A 20,016-nucleotide genomic window follows, 5' to 3' on the forward strand; every position below is an offset into this window, starting at 1 on the left:
TGAATGGCATTTCACAGTGCTTTTTCAAATAAGGCAGTCAAGGCTATTTTTGACTGCCAATGGCTATGTATAGGGCAAGTGCACACTCTCCATTTTTATTGGAATTACTAAACCCTGCTGTTTCTGGGGAGACAGAATCTAGAGTGATTCAGGAAGCAGCACTACCAACAGCACATTGAGCATTCAGGAATTGGAAAGCACTTCATATGGTTCAGAGTAGCATTCAACTATGATGTTGAAAAGGGAACTGGATCATAACAATATAACACGGAAACAGGCCATAACCCTCCATTCCTTTCCTGTCCGTATATCGATCCAATTTAACTTTAAATGACAACATCGAACCTGCCTCAACCACTTCTGCTGGAAGCTCGTTCCACACAGCTACCACTCTCTGAGTAAAGAAGTTCCCCCTCATGTTACCCCTAAACTTTTGCCCTTTAACTCTCAACTCATGTCCTCTTGTTTGAATCTCCCCCACTGTCAATGGAAAAAAGCTTATCCACATCAACTCTGTCTATCCCCCTCATAATTTTAAATACCTCTGTCAAGTCTGCTCTCAACCTTCTTCGCTCCAAAGAATAAAGAACCAACTTGTTCAACCTTTCTCTGTAACTTAGAAGATGAAACCCAGGCAACATTCTAGTAAATCTCCTCTGTACTCTCTCAATTTTATTGACATCTTTCCTATAATTCGGTGACTAGAACTGTACACAATACTCCAAATTTGGCCTCATCAATGCCTTATACAATTTTAACATTACATCCCAACTCCTATACTCAATGCTCTGATTTACAAAGGCCAGCATACCAAAAGCTTTCATCACCACCCTATCCATATGAGATTCCACCCTCAGGGAACTATGCACCATTATTCCTAGATCCCTCTGTTCTACAGCGTTCTTCAATGCCCTATCATTTACCATGTATGTCCTAATTTAATTGGTCCTACCAAAATGTAGCACCTCACATTTATCAGCGTTAAACTCATCTGCCATCTTTCGGCCCACTCTTCTAACTGGCCTAAATCTCTCTGCAAGCTTTGAAAACCTACTTCATTATCCACAACTCCACCTATCTTAGTATCATCTGCATACTTACTAATCTAATTTACCACCGCATCATTCAGATCATTAATATACATGACAAACAAAACTGGACCCAGTACAAATCCCTGAGGCACACTGCTAGACACCGTCCTCCAACCTGACACACAGTTATCCACCTCTACTCTCTGGCGTCTCCCATCCAGCCACTGCTGAATCCATTTCACTACTTTGATATTAATACCTAACAATTGAACATTCCTAACTAACCTTTCGTGTGGAACCTTGTCAAAGGCCCTACTGAAGTCCATATAGACAATATCCACCGCTTTAGCCTCGTCAACTTTCCTAGTAACCTCATCAAAAAATTCAGTAAGATTTGTTAAACATGACCTTCCACGCACAAATCCATGTTGACTGTTCCTAATCAGACCCCGTCTATCCAGATAATTATACATACCATCTCTAAGAATACTTTCCATCAACTTACCCACTTACCCACCACTGAAGTCAAACTCACAGGCCAATAATTGGTAGGTTTACTCTTAGAACCTTTTTTAAACAATGGAACAACATGAGCAATATGCCAATCCTCCAGCACCATCTCCATTTCTAATGACATTTGAAACATTTCTGTCAGAGCCCCTGCTATTTCCACACCAACTTCCCTCAAGGTCCAAGGGAATATCCTGTCCAGACCCAGAGACTTATCCACTTTTATATTCCTTAAAAGCGCCAGTACTTCCTCTTCTTTAATCATCCTACTTTCCATAACTACCCTTCTTGTTTCCCTTACCTTACACAATACAATATCCTTCTCCTTAGTGAATACCAAAGAAAAGAAGTTGTTCAAAATCTCCCCCATCTCTTTTGGCTCCGCACATCGCCGTCCACTCTGGTTCTCTAAGGGACCAACTTTATCCTTCGGGAGAAGATGGCAGCGCGACGACAGCGCGCGCGGACTCTCCGGTGATGAATATCTGTTATCTGACAAGTAGGGGACTGTGCAAAATTCTGATTTGATGGAGACAGATATGAGTGCATAGCAGAACATCTGGAAAACTTCTGAAATGTCTGCTTTGCTACCGCTGCTACTGTGTGGTAACCAGAATCTCTGGAGCTGAAGGCCTCGAAATCCTCGGCTTTGCTTGTTTCAGTGGCCTGGGGGAGGTCAAAGGCGCTCAGCAGAGGATGGTGCTTGGTAGGCTGTATCGGAGAGGCTGCTCGGAAGCTTGGAGTTTTCGGACGGGTGGACTCAGTGTCAGCTGCTTCCAAGGTATCGGCAAGTTGACAGTGCCTGGAGGTTTATGGCAGGGAGTTTCTCCCTTTTGCCACCTGCTATCGGGGACTCGATCAACTCTGGGACTTTGAGACTTTTTTTTTTTTTTTACTGTGCCTATGGACTGTTTTCATCAAATTATGGTATTGCTTTGCACTGCTGTAACTATATGGTATAATTATGTGGTTTTGTCAGTGTTAGTCTTTGGTCTGTCTTGTTTTCTGTGATATCACGCCGGAGAAACATTGTATTATTTCTTAATGCATGTATGCATTTCTAAATGACAATAAAAGAGAACTGAGTGTTCTCATAATCTATCCTTTTGCTATTAATATAACTGTAGAAACCTTTTCGATTTATTTTCACCTTACTTGCCAAAGCAGCCTCATATCTTCTTTTAGCTTTTCTAATTTCTTAAGATTCTTTTTACATTCTTTATATTCCTCGAGCACCTCATTTACTCTAAGCTGCCTGTATTTATTGCAGATCCCTCTCTTTTTCCAAACCAAGTTTCCAATATTCCTCAAAAACCATGGCTCTCTCAAACTTTTAACCTTTCCTTTCAACCTAACAGGAACATACAGATCCTGTACCCTCAAAATTTTACCTTGGAATGACCTCTATTTCTCTATTACATCTTTCCCATAAAACAAATTGTCCCAATCCACTCCTTCTAAATCCTTTCGCATCTCCTCAAAGTTAGCCTTTCTCCAATCAAGAATCTCAACCCTGGGTCCAGTCCTATCCTTCGCCATAATTATATAGAAACTAATGATATTGTGTTCACTGGACCCGAGGTGCTCCTCAACACATACCTCAAGGGATTAACCACAAGGGATTCTGCAGATGCTGGAGACCTTGGGCAACACAAAAAAAAGCAGTAAGAACTCAGCAAGTCAGACAGCATTTATGAAGGGAAATAAGCAGCTAGTGTTTTGGGCTGAAACCCTTCATCAGGATTGGAAAGGAAGAGTGCAGAAGCCAGATCAAGGTGGTGTGGTAGGGGAGGAGTGGGAGTACAAGCTTGCAGGTTATAGGTGAAAGCAGATGAAGGGACAGGTGGAAGAGGTTAAGGGCTGAAGGAAGAATTGGATAGGAAAGGCCTTTGGATTATGGAAGAAAGGGAAGGAGATCCAGTGGAGGTGATGGGCAAATGAGAAGGGGTGAGAAGGTAACCAGAAAGGGAATGGGGAAAAAAGGGGGAGGCTGGAGCAGTGCTTGAAATTAGAAAAATTAAACCTGTTGAGGCTATCCAGATGGAATAAGAGTTATTGCTCCTTCAAATTGAGTTTGGCCTCAGTGTGGCAGTAGAGGCAGCTATGAAGAAAATTCAGAATGGGAAGTTGAACTGAAACAGGTAGCCACCAGGAGAGCCTGCCTTTTGTGGCAGAGTGAATGCGTCCAAAGTGGTTTCCAAACCTGCATCGGGTTTCGTTGTTTAGAAGAGGCCACAGCAGGAGCAATGGATACAATGGATGATCCTGACAGACTCATAGGTGAAATGTCACCTCACCCTGAAGACGTTTGGGGTCTTGAATACTGGTTAGGGAAGAGGAGTAAGGGCAGTCTAGTACTTGTCCCATTTGCAGGGATAAGTAGCAGGAGGGAAATCAGTAGAGGGAGAATTGTAGGCTTGGTCCATGAACTGTTCCACAAAGCAGATGAAAAGGCCTACATAGCTGGGGCTCATGCAAGCATCCATGGCTACACTCTTGGTTTGCAGAAAATGGAAATTTTGAAAATGAAAATGGTTTGCAGCTGTAAGAAAAATTGAGGGTGAGAACCAGTTCCACAGACTGAGGAGGGTGGTGGCAGAGGGCAACTGATTAGGCTTGTTAAAGAGGATCTACCATTTATCAGGCAGATGGCAATGGTGCAAGAGCAGTTGAACTGCAATTACTGAACAGATACACATTAAGTCAGCCTACCCTTTCACACAGTGAGTTCTAGACCCAATCTATTATACAATCTGCAACCAACATCTACTCGAGAATCCTTTATTTTCTTTAGTTGATCAAATCCCTCCAAAAATTGAAATGTCACAATCAATTTCACATTGGGATCTCTGCCTTGGCACCTTTCTCTTCACATCTTGTAATGATTTCAGCCAGTGTTCCACTCACTGCCATAAACCAATTACTGTTGGTATTTGAGAATTTATTGATATTAGGGCAAAAGAACTTTCAGGGGAAAAAATGAGTGTTTAAAAATAGTACCTTGTCAACTGCAACTTACAATTTAGCATTAGTAAAAGATTAGGAAATATGAAAAAGGAAAATATTGAGATAAATCAGCCATGATTTGATTAAGAGATAGAAAGGACAAAATGATTAAAAATAAAAAAAAAGGTTTAAATATTTTTCCTTGACTTTTTGGATCCTAAATTCTGAAGGAGGGTGCCACCAAGTACATCAGTTTTTCTGAACAACACATTGATGCTGCCACAATTCAGAATCAAACTTCAGAAAGAATGGATGAGGGAAGTTCTCCAAATTTTACAAATTTATCCAGGACAAAATTAATTCACTCAGTTTCTCACTTGGATGTACAGGGTGCAGAAATGATCTCTTATTCACAGACAATTAGATCAAAATGTTGGACTATTCTATATTTGTTAGCTTTATGAACATTACAATTTTACATGAATATTCAAAACTGATAACAAAGCCAATTTTATTTTGGGAATCACGTAAATCCACTGAGAATTACTGCTTTAGATTTCTTGATCAACAACAATGACTTCCAAGCAATTTTTGCACAGTTTTCTAAAGAAAATTGCTTTAAAATTGAGAGAAATTTATGCAAAATCAATGAGCAAAATATCATAATGCAGGTAAACTGAATTCTAACCCACCTCAGTTATTTTTACTTCATTACATGCAATAGTGCTAATTCCTTATCTTTTTCAGGCTTCTCAGCTAATCGTTCTATTTCATTAAGTTGCTTGAAGAATTCCTGGTTCTTGTTAGTTTCTTTACTTGCTGGGTTACATCATCTTTAGTCTGCAAGAAGTCCTGGGTTTGCTTCTCTAATGTATAATCCACTTCATCTAGTTGGTTAATCTGAAATCAAAAACAAAGTTTTAAATCTTAAATTATTTCAATGAAAATATAAGACACAATAAACATTTATGACATCTTTAATTACTCTGAAAAGCATTGCACTTCTATTCTCCTTGTACCTATGTGGTCACCTCTTAAAGAATCCTTCCCATCATATATTACAATATTGCTTGTTCAGCAACAATTCATAGACATACAGTCAATGTACACATTTATATACATTAAAAAATTGCAAAAGAAGCTCATGTAAGAATGATACATTGGAAACAGTTCAGAGAAGGTGGCTTTCGAGATTAATATATGGAATCTGGCAATTGTGCTATGAAGAACAATTGAATCGGCTCTGCTTGCATCCTACTGGAGTTAAGAACAACAAGGGACTATTGAAATTTTTGAAAATCTTGAGTGGTCGTGATAGATTTATAGGAAAACCTAAAACTAGGGATCACATTCCCCCCCCCCCCACCCCGCCACAATGTTCAGTTTGATTTCTGATTTCCAAAAAAAAAAAAGCACCTGGGAAAACAATGGCAATATTTCTGGTCCAACTTTTGATATCATTAATTTAATTGTAACATATATTATTTAAAAATGATAAATGTAAAATAGATAAAATTGTAATATTTTCTTTGCAATAGTAAATATTTACACAGTAGTTCATTTCCTTCATAATCCAGTTTAATTAATAACTAAAGATAAATCAGCCGTGAAAAGGCACATTGAAACCCAACAATATTGACTAAGGTAACTTTGACTGGGACACTAAAGGAATACCATACTGAAATAATGTATTCATAATAAATGCATAATAAATTCTTTTTTACGCATTCAGCTATTATGTATTCCTAAAAAGCAGCTCATTTCTACTATATGCCAATTCTGATAAAAGGACATTCATTTGAAATATTAACGCTATTTTGTGTTCCATGACCACTGCAGAACTTTGAATGATTCCAGTTAAACAGTAAATTAAAAAGATAATTTTACAATGACTTACACAAAAAAAGTTTGACAACATTTTTGGCTCAATGAATGTATTTGGTGAACAGTATAAAAAAATACTCACCAGTTACTCATTTCACTAGTCACAACTCAAAATGCAGTAAGAACTTGCTTGTTGTAAGTGATAGTATGTCCAAGGTCTTTGAAAAGAAAAAGATGTTCAGTCAGACGTGGGCTATTTCAGGAGCAGGATAGCAACAGTTATGAATGAAAAAGAACCATTGACATTTGGTTTGATTTTGCTGGTGTAGAACTTAAATTTGGGCTGTTAAATTCATCTTCAGACAAGTAACTTGTGGTTTGGCTTGTTATTCTGGACATTGATTGATGTGTTTCACAACGAAAAGAGGTTTAGATTGAGTGTTCGGTCAGAGACTGCCTGCACCCCTCAGGAAAAAAAATGGCTAATAAAAGGGGTCATAATTTTAAGCTGATTAGAGGGAAGTGTGTGTGTGGGGGGCGGGGAAGAATGTCAGAGCAAGTAGTTTTTTTAATGATATACAGTACACACAGCTTGATGGGTGTGAGGAATGTGCTGCCAGAGGTGGTGATAGACACAATACATTAGGGACATTTGAGATTCTTAAGCATATGGAAGATAGAAAAATGGAAAGCTATGGGGATGGAAAGATTAGATTGATCTTGCAGCAGGTTAAAAGGTCAACAGAAGATCATGGGCTGAAGGGTATGTACTATGCTGTAATGTACCATTCTACGGATTTCAGCAGCACTCAGAATTAAAGCTGGAAGAGTCAGTCAGAATAAATTTCAATCAACTCACTCGCTAACAGAAAGCCATAATTTCCCATTGAAAATGGATGGGACTGTTGGCAACTCTTAAATGTTAGAGTAGTCCATTTCTGCTCCCTTCAGATCAAAAATCCCTTATTTCCCCCCCATATCCAAATAGTTTCCTTCTCTATTGGGATTGGGCAATTAAGATTGGCCTTGGCAGGAAAGCACATGACCTGTAAATGAAAAAATAAATAAATTTCTCTGCAAACAATTATTGTTAAAACACATTAAACGAGACTGAAACATAATTTTGAAAACATTTGAAATGTGGGTCAGAGTGGTGCTGTTAATAATCCATTTAAGTAAATAGCCATCTTAAGAACCTGCAGGCTCAGGAATCCAGACCACGCAGAGCAAATGCAGCAGGTAGAAGCTAAGAGGAGGTATATATTATCCTAGAAAAGTGTGACTGCCAGGAACCACAGGGTCCTCAAGCCTCTCCCCTCTCTGCTATTCTCCTGACAAATCTTCTTCTTCAGTTGTCCATCGAAATCCGATGACGACGTCCACTCCTTTAACGGTGAGATCTTTGATGACTATAGTCCTATCCTGAAACCACAAACTCTATTGCAGGTGGGACATGTATATGTGGTAGTGGTAGCAACCATGGCTGTATTTCTCCTGGCTCTCTTCTGCTGTTTTCTGGTTGTTCTTTCCACCTCCAGAATACGAACCCCGTTCCTATACAGCTGTCACCAAGTGGTACAGTCAGCAGCAACCTCCTCCAGGTCCTCGGGTCTGATCCTGCACTTCCTTAAAGCATTCTTCATCTGATCCTTATAGCGCTTCTTCGGCCCTCCAGCTGAGCATCGACCGACTGGCCGTATAACATTCTGCGGGGTAGCGGACATGGGGGCATCCTTATCACGAGCCCCAGCTACTGCAGCTAGCGCTGGGTGATCATGGCCTCAATACTTCTGCAGTTGGTCTTTACAAGTATTTCTGTGTGAGGCACCCGCTCACACCAGGTAATTCCCAGGATGCACTGGAGGCAGCTATGTGGAAGCGCTGACAAATATAGTATCTGGAAAATACTAGGGGGATACAGGGACTGTTCTGTACTCTGCTTTACAGAGACATGCTCACCTGCACCAATCTAGCCCAACGGTTTCATTATCCACAACATGGAACGGACAGCAACATCAGATAAGGGTAGCGATGACAGCATTTGCTTCAAGTTACATCTTTGTGTGCACAGGCATGGTGGTTTTGTCTCAGTACGAATTCCCTGACCTGGAACATCTGGTCGTCCATTCTAGCTGCCATGGTTGTTCTTTACTGCCATTCTGCTCGCAGTGTACATTCTATCCCTGGTAGATATCAGGCTGGCACTGGAGGAGATGAGCACTGTGATCAGTCACAAAATAATGAATCCTCAATCATGCAGTGGACTTCAACTGGGCTACCTTGAAGCCTCTAACTAACTACTGCCAGCATGTCCCTTTTGGAACCAGAGGAGCAAACACACTTGGCCTGTTACACAACCATCAAGAACACTTACCACAACATTCCATGCCCACAATTTGGCATCAGGCATACAGGCAGAGACTGAGGACTACAGTACCAGTGGTGAGTACCACAAAAGGTATGGTCAAGGGAGGCAGCGAGCATTTACAGGACTGTTTTGAATTGATGGATTGGACTATGTTCAGGGATTCATCTTTGGTTCTGAATATGTCACAGCTGTCATTGATTTCATCAACAGCTTCCCAAACCAGATGTGGTGGATGTTCTAGGAGATTTACAGTCTGAAGGCTAGATTTGTGGCATTCAAGACTAGCAATCCAGAATCCTACAAGCAGTCTAATTTTGACCTAGGGAAGCTTGTTGTGAGAGGAAAAAGGCAAAGCATAGCTAGGGACAGAATTGGATGCCTGACAGCTGTGGCAAGATTTGCAAGCCTTGACTTCCCAAAAGATAAAACCTAACATCATAAATGGCTGTGATGCTTCACTCAACGACGAGCTCAGTGTCTTTTATGCACACTTTGATATGGAGAATAACATCACACTTGTGCAAACTCCTACAACATCTGGATGCCCTATCAGAGACTGATGTCCAAACATCATTCAAGAGGGTAAACCCCCCCACAAGCCCTGCTGATGAACCACTGAAAACCTGTGCTGATCAACTGGGGGGAGTGCTCAAGGGCATCTTCAAGCTCTCACTACAGAAGGGCAGCAATCTCTTCCAGTGCTCAAGAGCAGAGTGAGCTGCCTCAATGACTATACTCTCACCTATCAAAATTAAGTGATTCAATAGGTTGGTTACAGCTAGACTTAACTTCTGCCTGAGCAAGGACTGTAGCCACCACAATGCTCCTACTACCCATAACAGGTCTACAGCAAATACAATTTCACTGGTTGTCCACTCTGCTTTGAAGCACCTAAACAATGGCAAGATTATTGTCTATTGACTACAATTTGATATTCAATTCCATTATTGCCTTAGCACTAATAAGCATCTGGAATTCCGTACCTCCTGCAACTGGATCCTTAGCTTCCTTATTGGGAGACCATAGTTAGTGCAGATTAGTAATAGCATCTCCTCCGCGCTGACTATCAAAACAGGTGTACCTCAAGGTTGCATGCTTGTCCCACCACTCTACATTGCGTGGCTAGGCACAGCTCAAACGCCATTTATAAATTTGCCGATTACACCACTATTGTGGTAGAATGACAACTGAGATGGCGTACAGAAAGGAGGTAAAGTAGCTGGCTGAGCTGGCTGAGATGTTGCAACAACAACATCACACTCAGTGTCAAGGAACTGATTGTGGACTTCAAGGCGAAGTTGAAGGAACACACACTAGTCCTCACTGAGGAATCAGCAATTTAGCAACTGGGTAACAACACCTCAGAGGATCAGTCCTGAGCCCAAAACACTGATGCTATCATGAAAGCAGCATATTAGTGGCACTACTTTGTCAAGATTTGGTATGTCACCAAAGATTTACAAATTTCTACAGATATACAGTGGAGAACATTCTGACAGGTCACATCACAACCTGGTTTACAGCCTCCAGAGAGATGTGAACTTAGTCAGCTCTACCACAGGCTCACATTCACCATCATCACGAACACCTTTAAGAGGTAATACCAGAAGGCGGCAGCATCATCCAGGACACATCCTCCCTGCATCACTACCATCAGTGAGGAGGCAAAGGAGCCTGAAGACCCACACACATTCTAGAAACAGCTTTGTCCCTCTGCCATCAGAAATTAGAATAGTCCATAGCACTTCCATTTTATTTATTTTCCACCACTGTGTAATTTATAGTAACTTTACGACTTGGTACTGTATTGTAATTATTTTACATATGTCATGATGGTAATTCCAATTCTTATTATTCAATAAGATGTACATATACACACAAACAATGCTGGAACAATGTTGAAAGCAATTACCAGGTGCTTGAGTTCTCTTGCAAAATACTTTGAAAGATAGCTACATGTATACAAAACAGTTCTAAACTAATCACCTGAAAACTAAGTAGAAAATCATCCTGATTAATTTGAGCTCTGTCTTTAAATCCTGCGAGTTCAAGGGCCAACTCCGAACCAATATTCTGACCCAAGAAGTCTAGGATATTTATTACAATTTCCTGGATAAGAAAGAAAAAGTAAATCTATAGCATTTTGAATGCGTTCTAAGATATTGTGTTCTAAATAGGTTAATGGCAATGAAATTGTATCTAAGTAAGCTGCATTAAGATTCCCAGTTTGGAATTGAGAACGCTTTTTATCAATTGCATGAGTAAAGCATTAAAAGTATAAATGCCAAAAGCAAAATACTGCATGTGAAAATCTGAAATAAAACGACAGATGCAGAATTTATTCAGCAGATAAGACAGCATCCATAGAAAGCAGTTCAGGTAATTACCCTTTTGTCAAAACTGCAAACGTTTACAGATGAAAGGAATAGATGTAAAACCAAAGTCTGTGACTTGGTGAAAGGCAGGTAACTAAACGACAAAATAGGCACCGCAGGTAAACGTGGTTAAGGGCACCAGTGAATAATTAGAGACACAATAAACAAAAATTACATTAAATTACACAACAGAAATGTACAATGTCAAAAATGTTATTTGGGTTATACTATATAGATTATGTGAATATATTTCATGTTAGAAGTCAAAAACCATTTTCTTCAGACCCAATCACAAACTGTTCACTTGTCCCTGTCTCTTAACAATTGCTCAAAATTGAATCAGACTGTTTAAACTTGTCAGTGCTAAGATGTGCTTTGGAACACATTGTGCTACAGCCTAGACAACCTGTTTCCACTATAATTTAATCCAGCTCCGTTTCTGCTTCTTCACTTCTGTTACCTTTTGACCTCAATATTCCACACAAGACAAGCAAGCTTCTAAATCCTATGCGAATGTCCTCCAATTCTTGTCATTTTTATTGTCCCCAGGAGGTCTTCTACACCTCTAAATTTCACTTTTTCCTTAATGGCAGCACTCCTCTTCAATCAAGCTTAGATTATTGCTGTGATTTTCACCTTCAATAGGTGTCAATTTTAATTTGATAACACTCCCAGGAAATGCCTAGAATTTTGCTGCATTAAGGAGGGAGTACATAAAATGCTGATTTGTGTTTTTAAAAAAACATCAACTTACTTCAGGTCAACTTAAAAGTTAGATTGCATATTTGTTTCTTTATTGTGTACCAAAATGGATGGCAGGTCAGAAGATTGGACAGAAGGCAAAAATAAGAAAACATTGATAGTCAATGAAAGATTAGAATACAGGACATTGCTAGCTAAAAAATTTAAAACAGATATCTAAGTTTCTGTTGATATTAAAAGGATGAAAATAAGCTCCTGTCCTTTAAAAAGGAAATCTGGGCAATAGTGGAAAACGAAAAGCAAATGAACTAAGTTGTGTCGCATCAGTCTTTGCTCAATGAATACAAGCAGCATCCCGGATGGGATTAAAGTGGAACAAAGAACTGAAAAGTGACCAAACAACTGGTTCTAAGCAAATTGGTGGGCTAACAAGTCCTCAACCCTAATGAACTCATTCTAGGATCAGATACTAGTTAATGATAACCTTGCCAGTATCAGATAAAAATTCCATAACATTTATAATTCCAGTCCTCGTCAAAAAACTGAAACTATAAACACGAGGAAGTCTACAGATACTGGAATCCAAAGCAACACACATAAAATACTAGAGAAACTTCAACACTTCCCTTATGCAGGATGTTAACATCCGACACAAGAACTGTGTTGAAAATTATTAAAGACATTACAACAGGCCAAAAATATTAAGGAAAGGAAAATCAAATTGATTTATCAGTTTATTGGAACACAGGAATGATACAATAGTTGGACAAATTGGATCCTCAGTACAATCTTGTCTCAATAAACTGCACTCCCCACCCCCCCCCCCCACATCACTCAGCTCCATTGACAATTAAAGGTCAATTTGCCTTGAATGTATTCAATGAATCCATCTTCATAATCAAGAAAGGAATAACACAGGTCAGTGCTAGGGTCTCACTTCTTACAATTTATCTAAATAACTTGGTTGAAAGTGCCAAAGATACAATTCCCAAATTTGCTGATGACAAAGATAGACACGTGTGGAAAAATGTGGAAATAAAAAAGAGAAATTGCCCATGTAGTAAGGAAAATAAAGCAGCATTTTGCTAAACAGTGAAAGATTGCAAAACTAAATTGCAGAAGGATCCAGGGTGCCCTCTATCATTCACAAAAAGGCTCAAATGCAAGTAGTGCAAGGAATTTGATAAACTAACATCTGACACAAGAACAGACTTATTAGGGAATTGAACACGAAAGGAGGTGGTTTTGTTATACAGCAGCATAGTACTCCAGTTGTGGTTGTCAGTGCAACCACAACTGGAGTACTATGTTCAATACTGATTTTGTCTAGTAAAGGATGTTAACATATTGGCAATTCAGAGAATGCTTATTAGTCTAACACCAGGGATAAGCCAGCTGTTTTATGAGGGCAAGTTACTAGAGGCTAGAAGAGTGAAATGGGACTTAGTTGAAAAACAAGACCTCCAAATCTCAACAGGTTGGAGAATCTAGAAAAAGGCATCATTTATTTAAGGAAAGGCAAAATTTCTTTCCTTAAGTGGTTCCAAGTACTTGGTACTTTTATTCTCAAGGATGGTTGAAGCGGAGTCTGAATATATAAGGCAAAAGGAGATTCTTGATAGCCAAACATTCTAGGTGAGAATGCAGAGGGGAGATAACAAAATTAGACAGAACCTTAATGGATGGAAGAGAGGTTCAACGGGCCTACATTTTATCTCCCTGCTCTTTTGTATGAAGATGTTAAAAAGTGGGTTTCCACAATCAGACAAGACAACAACATTGAGACTGAATGAAAACCGGTCTCTAAAACATTGATGCCCACCCACCAGTTGGGAAACGTTGTCAGTCAAGATATACTGGTGTATCATTTTCAATTTTGGACAGCCCACTTACAGGAAAGATATCATTAAGCTGGAAAGAGTGCAGAAAAGATTTAAGATGATTTTATCAGGATGCAAGGGCCAACGTTACGAAGAGAAGTTGAGCAGGCTAGGACTTTATTCTTTGGAGCATAGGAAATGAACTGATCTTATAAAGGTATATAGACAGGGTGGATGCATATTTTTTTTTTTTTTTTTTTTTTTTACCAGGGTTGGCGAAATCCAGAAGATGCCATAAATTTAGGGTGAGAGATGTAATAGCAACACAAGAGGCAACTTGTTTCACATAGAAGGGGGTACATATATGGAACCACCATTCAGAAGATGAGACAAAGTTCAAAGTACAATAACATTTAAAAAGATGTTTAGACTGCTACATGGGTAAAGAGATATGGGTCAAATGCAAAAATGGCAGTAGACAGAGTTGGTGATAGTTGTGTTTCACAGGAACAGTTCTGGGACCCTTGCTCTTTGAATAAATGACTTCAGTAAGGGAGTGGAAGTGTAGGTAATTATGTTTCAGATGACACAAAGATTGGTGTTATAGATAGTGGTTCCTAACCTGGGGTCCACAGACCTCTCAGATAATAGCAGAGATCTATAGCATAAGGTTAGCTACCCCGGGAAGGAAAAAGTATGAAGTGATACGCCTTGGAAGATTGAACTTGAAGGCCGAGTACAAAGTTAATGGCAATATTCTTAGTACAGTAGTGTAAAAGAACAATTGGGTGTTGGATTTCATGTATGTATATCCCTTAAAGTTGCCAAACAAATTGAGATGGTGGTTAAAAAGGCATATGAAATGTCGGCCTTCGTTAGTCGGGAGATTGAGTTCAAGAGCTGCAAGGTACAGTTGCAGAACTATAAAACTCTGGTTAGAAAACACTCAGTATCCATGAAACCACACACCCAGAGGCTGTTTTCATCATCACTGAAGACTTTAACCAAGCGTTGTTGACTAGAGCTTACCCGAAGTCCTGCCAACACATTTAGGTGAGAACACAGGGAGAAAGCATACTTGACCACTGCTACTCTCCCATCCGCAACATGTATTAAGCACATCTCCACCCTCCACTTGGGAAGTCTGACCACTCCCCCATCTTGCTCCTGCCCACCTACAAGCAGAAACGCAAACTGGAAACAGCCATGGTGAAAACCATCCACTGCTGGTCCAACCAACCAGACTCAATGTTACAAGACTACTTTGACAGCGTCACTTGGAAGGTATTTCGAGCTGAGAGCCTCTCCGAATACACGCAAGTGGTCACATGCTTCATTCGGAAGTGCATTGAAGACATTGCTCCCAAAAATCAGTCTGTGTTTACCAAACTAGAAACCTTGGTTAAATAGTTCAGTGTGTGTTGCTTTCAGTGCAAGGGATAAAGCCTTCACCTCTGCAAACCAACAGAAGCTCAAGAGATGCCACTATGATTTACATAGAGCTATCAAGGGGCAAAATAGCAGCACAGGGACAGAATCCAGTCAGAACTCTGTGACAATGACACACACAGCATGTGGCAAGGACTGCACACCATTGTGGATTCAAGCAGAAATGCAGCAGTACTGCCAACATTGCCGCTTCGCTCCCGGATCAGCAAATTATTATTTTTTTTTTTAAAATGCTTGATTCATAGTTGACAGGACTGATCACCACCACCACCCCGCCCAAAGAGACCTACATCTTGGACATCTCAGAGGCTGAGGTACATAGAACATTCCAGTGCGTCATAGCCACAAGGCAACAGGGCCAGACTGCATCCCTGGGCAGATTACAGTTAATTAGTCAGGTTAAACAACTGATTACTAAGTGGTCCCCATTGTCTCTACCTCTGATTGGCCCAGTTAATGCTATTAAATTGATTATTTTACCTAAATTTTTATATCTATTTCAAGCGATACCAATTTTTATTCCCAAATCTTTTTTTGATAATATCGATTCTAAAATTTCTTATATATGGCAGAACAAAAATCCCAGGTTAAGAAAAAAATATTTATACAAGTCCAAGAAAGATGGTGGTTTAGCATTGCCTAATCTAAGATTCTACTATTGGGCAATTATTATTCAATATTTAATATTTTGGACACGATTGGAATATAATTCCAAGTCCACATTGGGTAAATCTTGAAGGTTACTCTGTACAAGGGTTCTCTCTGGCTTCCATTTTAGGAACTTCACTTCCTTTTGTATTATCCAAATTGAATAAACAAATGGTTAATCCAATAATTAAACATACATTATGAATATGGTTTCAATTTCATAAATTTTTTGGTTTGAACAAATTTATATTATCAAGCCCTATTATATCTAATTTTTTTTCAACCCTCGGTTATGGACCAAGCCTTTTTGATATGGAAAATGAAAGGTATAACATGTTTTCGTGACTTATTTCTGGATAACTGTTTCATGTCTTTTGAACAGTTATCTAATAAATTTAATTTGCCCAGATCCCAGTTTTTTTTTTTAGATATTTACAAATAAGAAACTTTTTAAATAACATGCTGCCTACCTTCCCGATCTCATACCCCACTGATATCATTGATAAAATGTTAGGTTTAAATCCCTTTCAGAAGGGATTAATAGCATCTATTTATGAAATAATTATGAAATTACAGCCAGGTATATCTGATAAAATTAAAAATGAATGGGAAAGGGAACTTCAACTTTGCCTACCTATAGAGAAATGGGATAAAATTTTTCAATTAGTTAGTTCTTCCTCTATATGTGCCAAACACACACACAAATACAATTTAAAGTAGTGCATAGGGCCAATATGTCTAAAGATAAATTAGCCCATTTTTATTCCATATATACCCTATTTGTGACAGATGTCACTCTGAGGTGGCTTCCTTAAATCATATGTTTTGGTCCTGTCCTCTTTTGGAAAAATTCTGGAAAGATATTTTTGATATTATCCCAACAGTTTTGCATTTTGATTTACAACCACATCCTGTTACGACAATTTTTGGTTTGCAAATGACAGAACATAGATTTTTATCCTCTTCAGCCTGTCGGATGATCGCATTTGTTACTTTAATGGCCAGAAGATCCATTTTATTGAACTGGAAGGAGACCAATCCTCCTACTACATTCTAATGGTTTTCCCAAACTATATCATGTTTAAATTTAGAAAAAAATCAGAAGTGACATTTTTGACCCTTCGGTTAAACTTGAAGAGACTTGGAAACCATTTATTCAACATTTTCATATGATGTAATTTGACTTCTCCGAATCCTTCTTATTAACTTAAAATATATGAATAGAGGAGCGGAGTTGATGACATTACTGAACATGTTCAACTTAAGATATTGGTCTAGCCTTGTTTTGTTCCATTTGCTTTTTTTTTGGGGTTTAGTATTTAGTTTCTTTTTTTTTTTGTTTTTTTTGGGGGGTTTCTTTGTATTTTTTTTCTTTTTATTTCTTTTTTCTCTGTGATTAATTATATTAGGAGTTTGGAAGTCTATTATACCTGTATTATTTGAAATCATTTTTATACATGCTTATCAACAATAAGATTATTCCAATCCCTCTGTATCAATATTGTTATTGTTTATAATTTTGGAAGATTAATAAAAAGATTTAAAAAGAGAGATTGAAAAACTGCAGAGAAAATTTACAAGGATTTTGCCAAGACTTGAGGACCTGAGTTATAGGGAAAGGTTGAATATGTTGGGGCTTTATCGCCTAGAGTGTAGAAGATTGAGAGGAAATTTGGCGGGTATACAAAATCATGTGGGGTAAAGAAAGGATAAATGCAAGCAGGCTTTTTTCACTGAGGTTGAGTGAGACCAGACCTAGAAGCTATAGATTAAATCAAAATCAAATCAAGTTTAATTGTCATTCAGACCATACATGGATACAGCTGAATGAGACAGCGCTCCTCTAGGGCCGAAGTGCAAAAAAATACAAAAACATACATTCAAAATAACGAGAAAGGAAAAAAAGAACATAGTCACACAAGAAAACAAATTTTTAGACCAAATTCCTGAGCAACAAATCCCGCAAACTGATTGGAATAGAGGCTGAACTGCTAGGAACACCAATGCACCACTGGAGGGCAGCACTGATGGGAGAGGCCACCCCCAGATGAGCTTGGATACCACACTATAATGCAAGCTCAAGGACTGAGACCTAGTCCTAGCTATAACCAAGGCGATACTGTTGCCTCACCACCTGTCACACCACAAAACAAGGGCAGCAGACCTGCGGCAATTAATGTCCAACAGGGTTTTACGATCACAAAAATGTCCAAGACAGACCCTCAAGGTTTCACTGCACGCCGCCTTCGAACCAACTCAAGTGCCTCCTGAGTAGCAGGTTAAGGGTGAAAGATGAAATGTTGAAGGGCAACCTCTTCACACAGAGGTTGGTAAGAGTGTAGAATAAGATCCAATGCAAGTGGTGGGTTCAGGACTGGCTTCAATATTTAAGAGAAATTTGAATAGGTACATGGATTCGAGGGAAATGGAGGGCTATAGCCCAGGTGCAAGTCAATAGGACTAGGCAGTTAATGGTTTTGGCATGGAATAGGTGGGCAAAAGTGCCCTTTTATGTGCTGTAGTGTTCTATGACTACCAAGTGGACAACTAGAGACTTTTCTCCAGGGCGGAAATGGCCAACGTAAAAGAGCGTAATTTTAAGGTAATTTGAGGAAAGTATTGGGGGGGGAGGGGGTCAGAAATAGATTTTATTAAACAGTGTGGTAGATGTGTGAAACACTGCCAGGGCTCATGGTGGAGGCAAATACAGAGACATTTAAGAGATTCTTAGATAGGCACATGATGAAGGGCTAAGTGGGATGGAGTGTTAGTTTGTACTTTGAGTAGGTTCAAAGGTCAGCATAACTGTACTGCTCTATATTTTGCATTCTATGTTCATATTGACATGGTTTACTCAAACTGCTAGAGTGGAATTTGAACTCTCATTTGTTAAATCACCAGTCAAGCAAAATAATAACGCTATAGCACTTTTTGACCTTTACCAAGATACAGCATCCAAAAGGGATAATTTTTCAGTTGTAAACTAGTCATTTATTTGATTGAACAATCGTTAGATTTATGGACATGCTAATTAATTGTTGCATATTACAGTCCTATGGTTGCTCATTTACACAAAAGGGACAATTGGAAATTCAGTTGACAGTTGGTTAACTGGGTTCACCTTTCATACAGCTTTATTTGGATGAGGAAATTTTCTAGTTGTTTGATCCAGGAGAAACAACCACAGGAGTACACAGTTGCTATAGGAACTACTGAGCTTTTAGGATTGTTTTACTTGCAAAATCTTGAAGACTTTTTAAACAAACTTTGGTTCAAATTCACATTACAGAAAGCTTGCTTTTTGAAAAGATGCTACCCAAGAACAATTACTTTTAAAGTTGCTAGCTACTTTACTATCCCGAGTACCACTTCTTTAAACAAAAAAAAACAGTTGACTTTAGCGTCTACCTGAGTATTCCCAGTTTATTTTTAACTTTTACCTTGAAGTTAGAGACTGACCAACTCCATCTCCGCGTAGGCAAGTCCGAAGACATGCTGGGAAAACAGGGCGAGTTTTCTCTTCACTCCTCCCCTCACCCTTGCGGTTAAAACCGCTCGGTACTTTCAGTGCCCTCAAGAAGTCCCCCTTCCCCCCCAGTTTCCCCAAACCTGACCCCCCCCCCCAGCTTGTTGCTGTCATGCAAAATAGGTTGCGTGGCTTTAAGACATCAAGAGGACTGGAGAGGGAGATCGGGGTGCGCAAATACACCCATGTACAAGATAAACTAAGAGCCAGTAACTTCACCAAGAGCCCCTCCAGTATTTTCACACCAGGTCGTCCCTGTCACAGCCACACTTTCTCTTCACAATACCTCACCCGTTTGAGCAGAACGGCATCAATGAGATACCAGAATCGCACCTGCAGCTCTTCATGGACCCCACCTGTGGACACTCCAGCTGAAGCCACCTGTTCTCTCTCTTTCTGCGGGCACCTGGTCATTCCAACTCCGCCTATGGCAGCCGACCTTCCACCAAGCGTGCGGAACAACCAATCAAAACACTCCGCTCTCCGCCGTTGCCCGGTGAGTTCTAACCAATCAACGCCCGGTAACGGGAAAAGTAATCTCCCCGGGACGATCAATAAAGGGCTATGTTTGTTAAAAGTTTTTTCCCTCTCTCTTTTGCTCCCGCACAATTGCAGAAAGCCGAGCTACCGATTTAATCAACAGAAACACAGCCGTTAGCCCCTCCCATACGACACCGGTTGCCCGGTTACGCCGCGTACTTGACAACCGAAACAATCCGGATGAAAGGTCACCTACAGCGTCCAGCTCGTTATAAGTTTCTCAATTAACTGACATTATTAACAGGATAAAATACATCAAATCATGTATCATTTCCTG

The 20,016-nt window shown here is 39.5% G+C and overlaps 1 protein-coding gene across 1 annotated transcript in view; it reads right to left on the reverse strand.

Moving 5' to 3' along the window:
- The window catches only part of LOC140200684 (testis-specific gene 10 protein-like), a 115,454-nt gene extending 95,662 nt beyond the window's left edge, over positions 1 to 19,792 (reverse strand). Inside the window, 4 exon segments of the mRNA XM_072264250.1 lie at positions 5,180 to 5,214; positions 5,217 to 5,297; positions 5,300 to 5,387; positions 19,491 to 19,792. Coding sequence (XP_072120351.1) covers positions 5,180 to 5,214; positions 5,217 to 5,297; positions 5,300 to 5,387; positions 19,491 to 19,613 — 327 coding nt within the window. The 5' untranslated portion in view covers positions 19,614 to 19,792.
- Between the last annotated feature and the right edge of the window lie 224 nt (positions 19,793 to 20,016).

Source organism: Mobula birostris, chromosome 7 (assembly GCF_030028105.1).
Source record: "Mobula birostris isolate sMobBir1 chromosome 7, sMobBir1.hap1, whole genome shotgun sequence".
In the NCBI taxonomy this organism is placed as follows: domain Eukaryota; kingdom Metazoa; phylum Chordata; class Chondrichthyes; order Myliobatiformes; family Myliobatidae; genus Mobula; species Mobula birostris.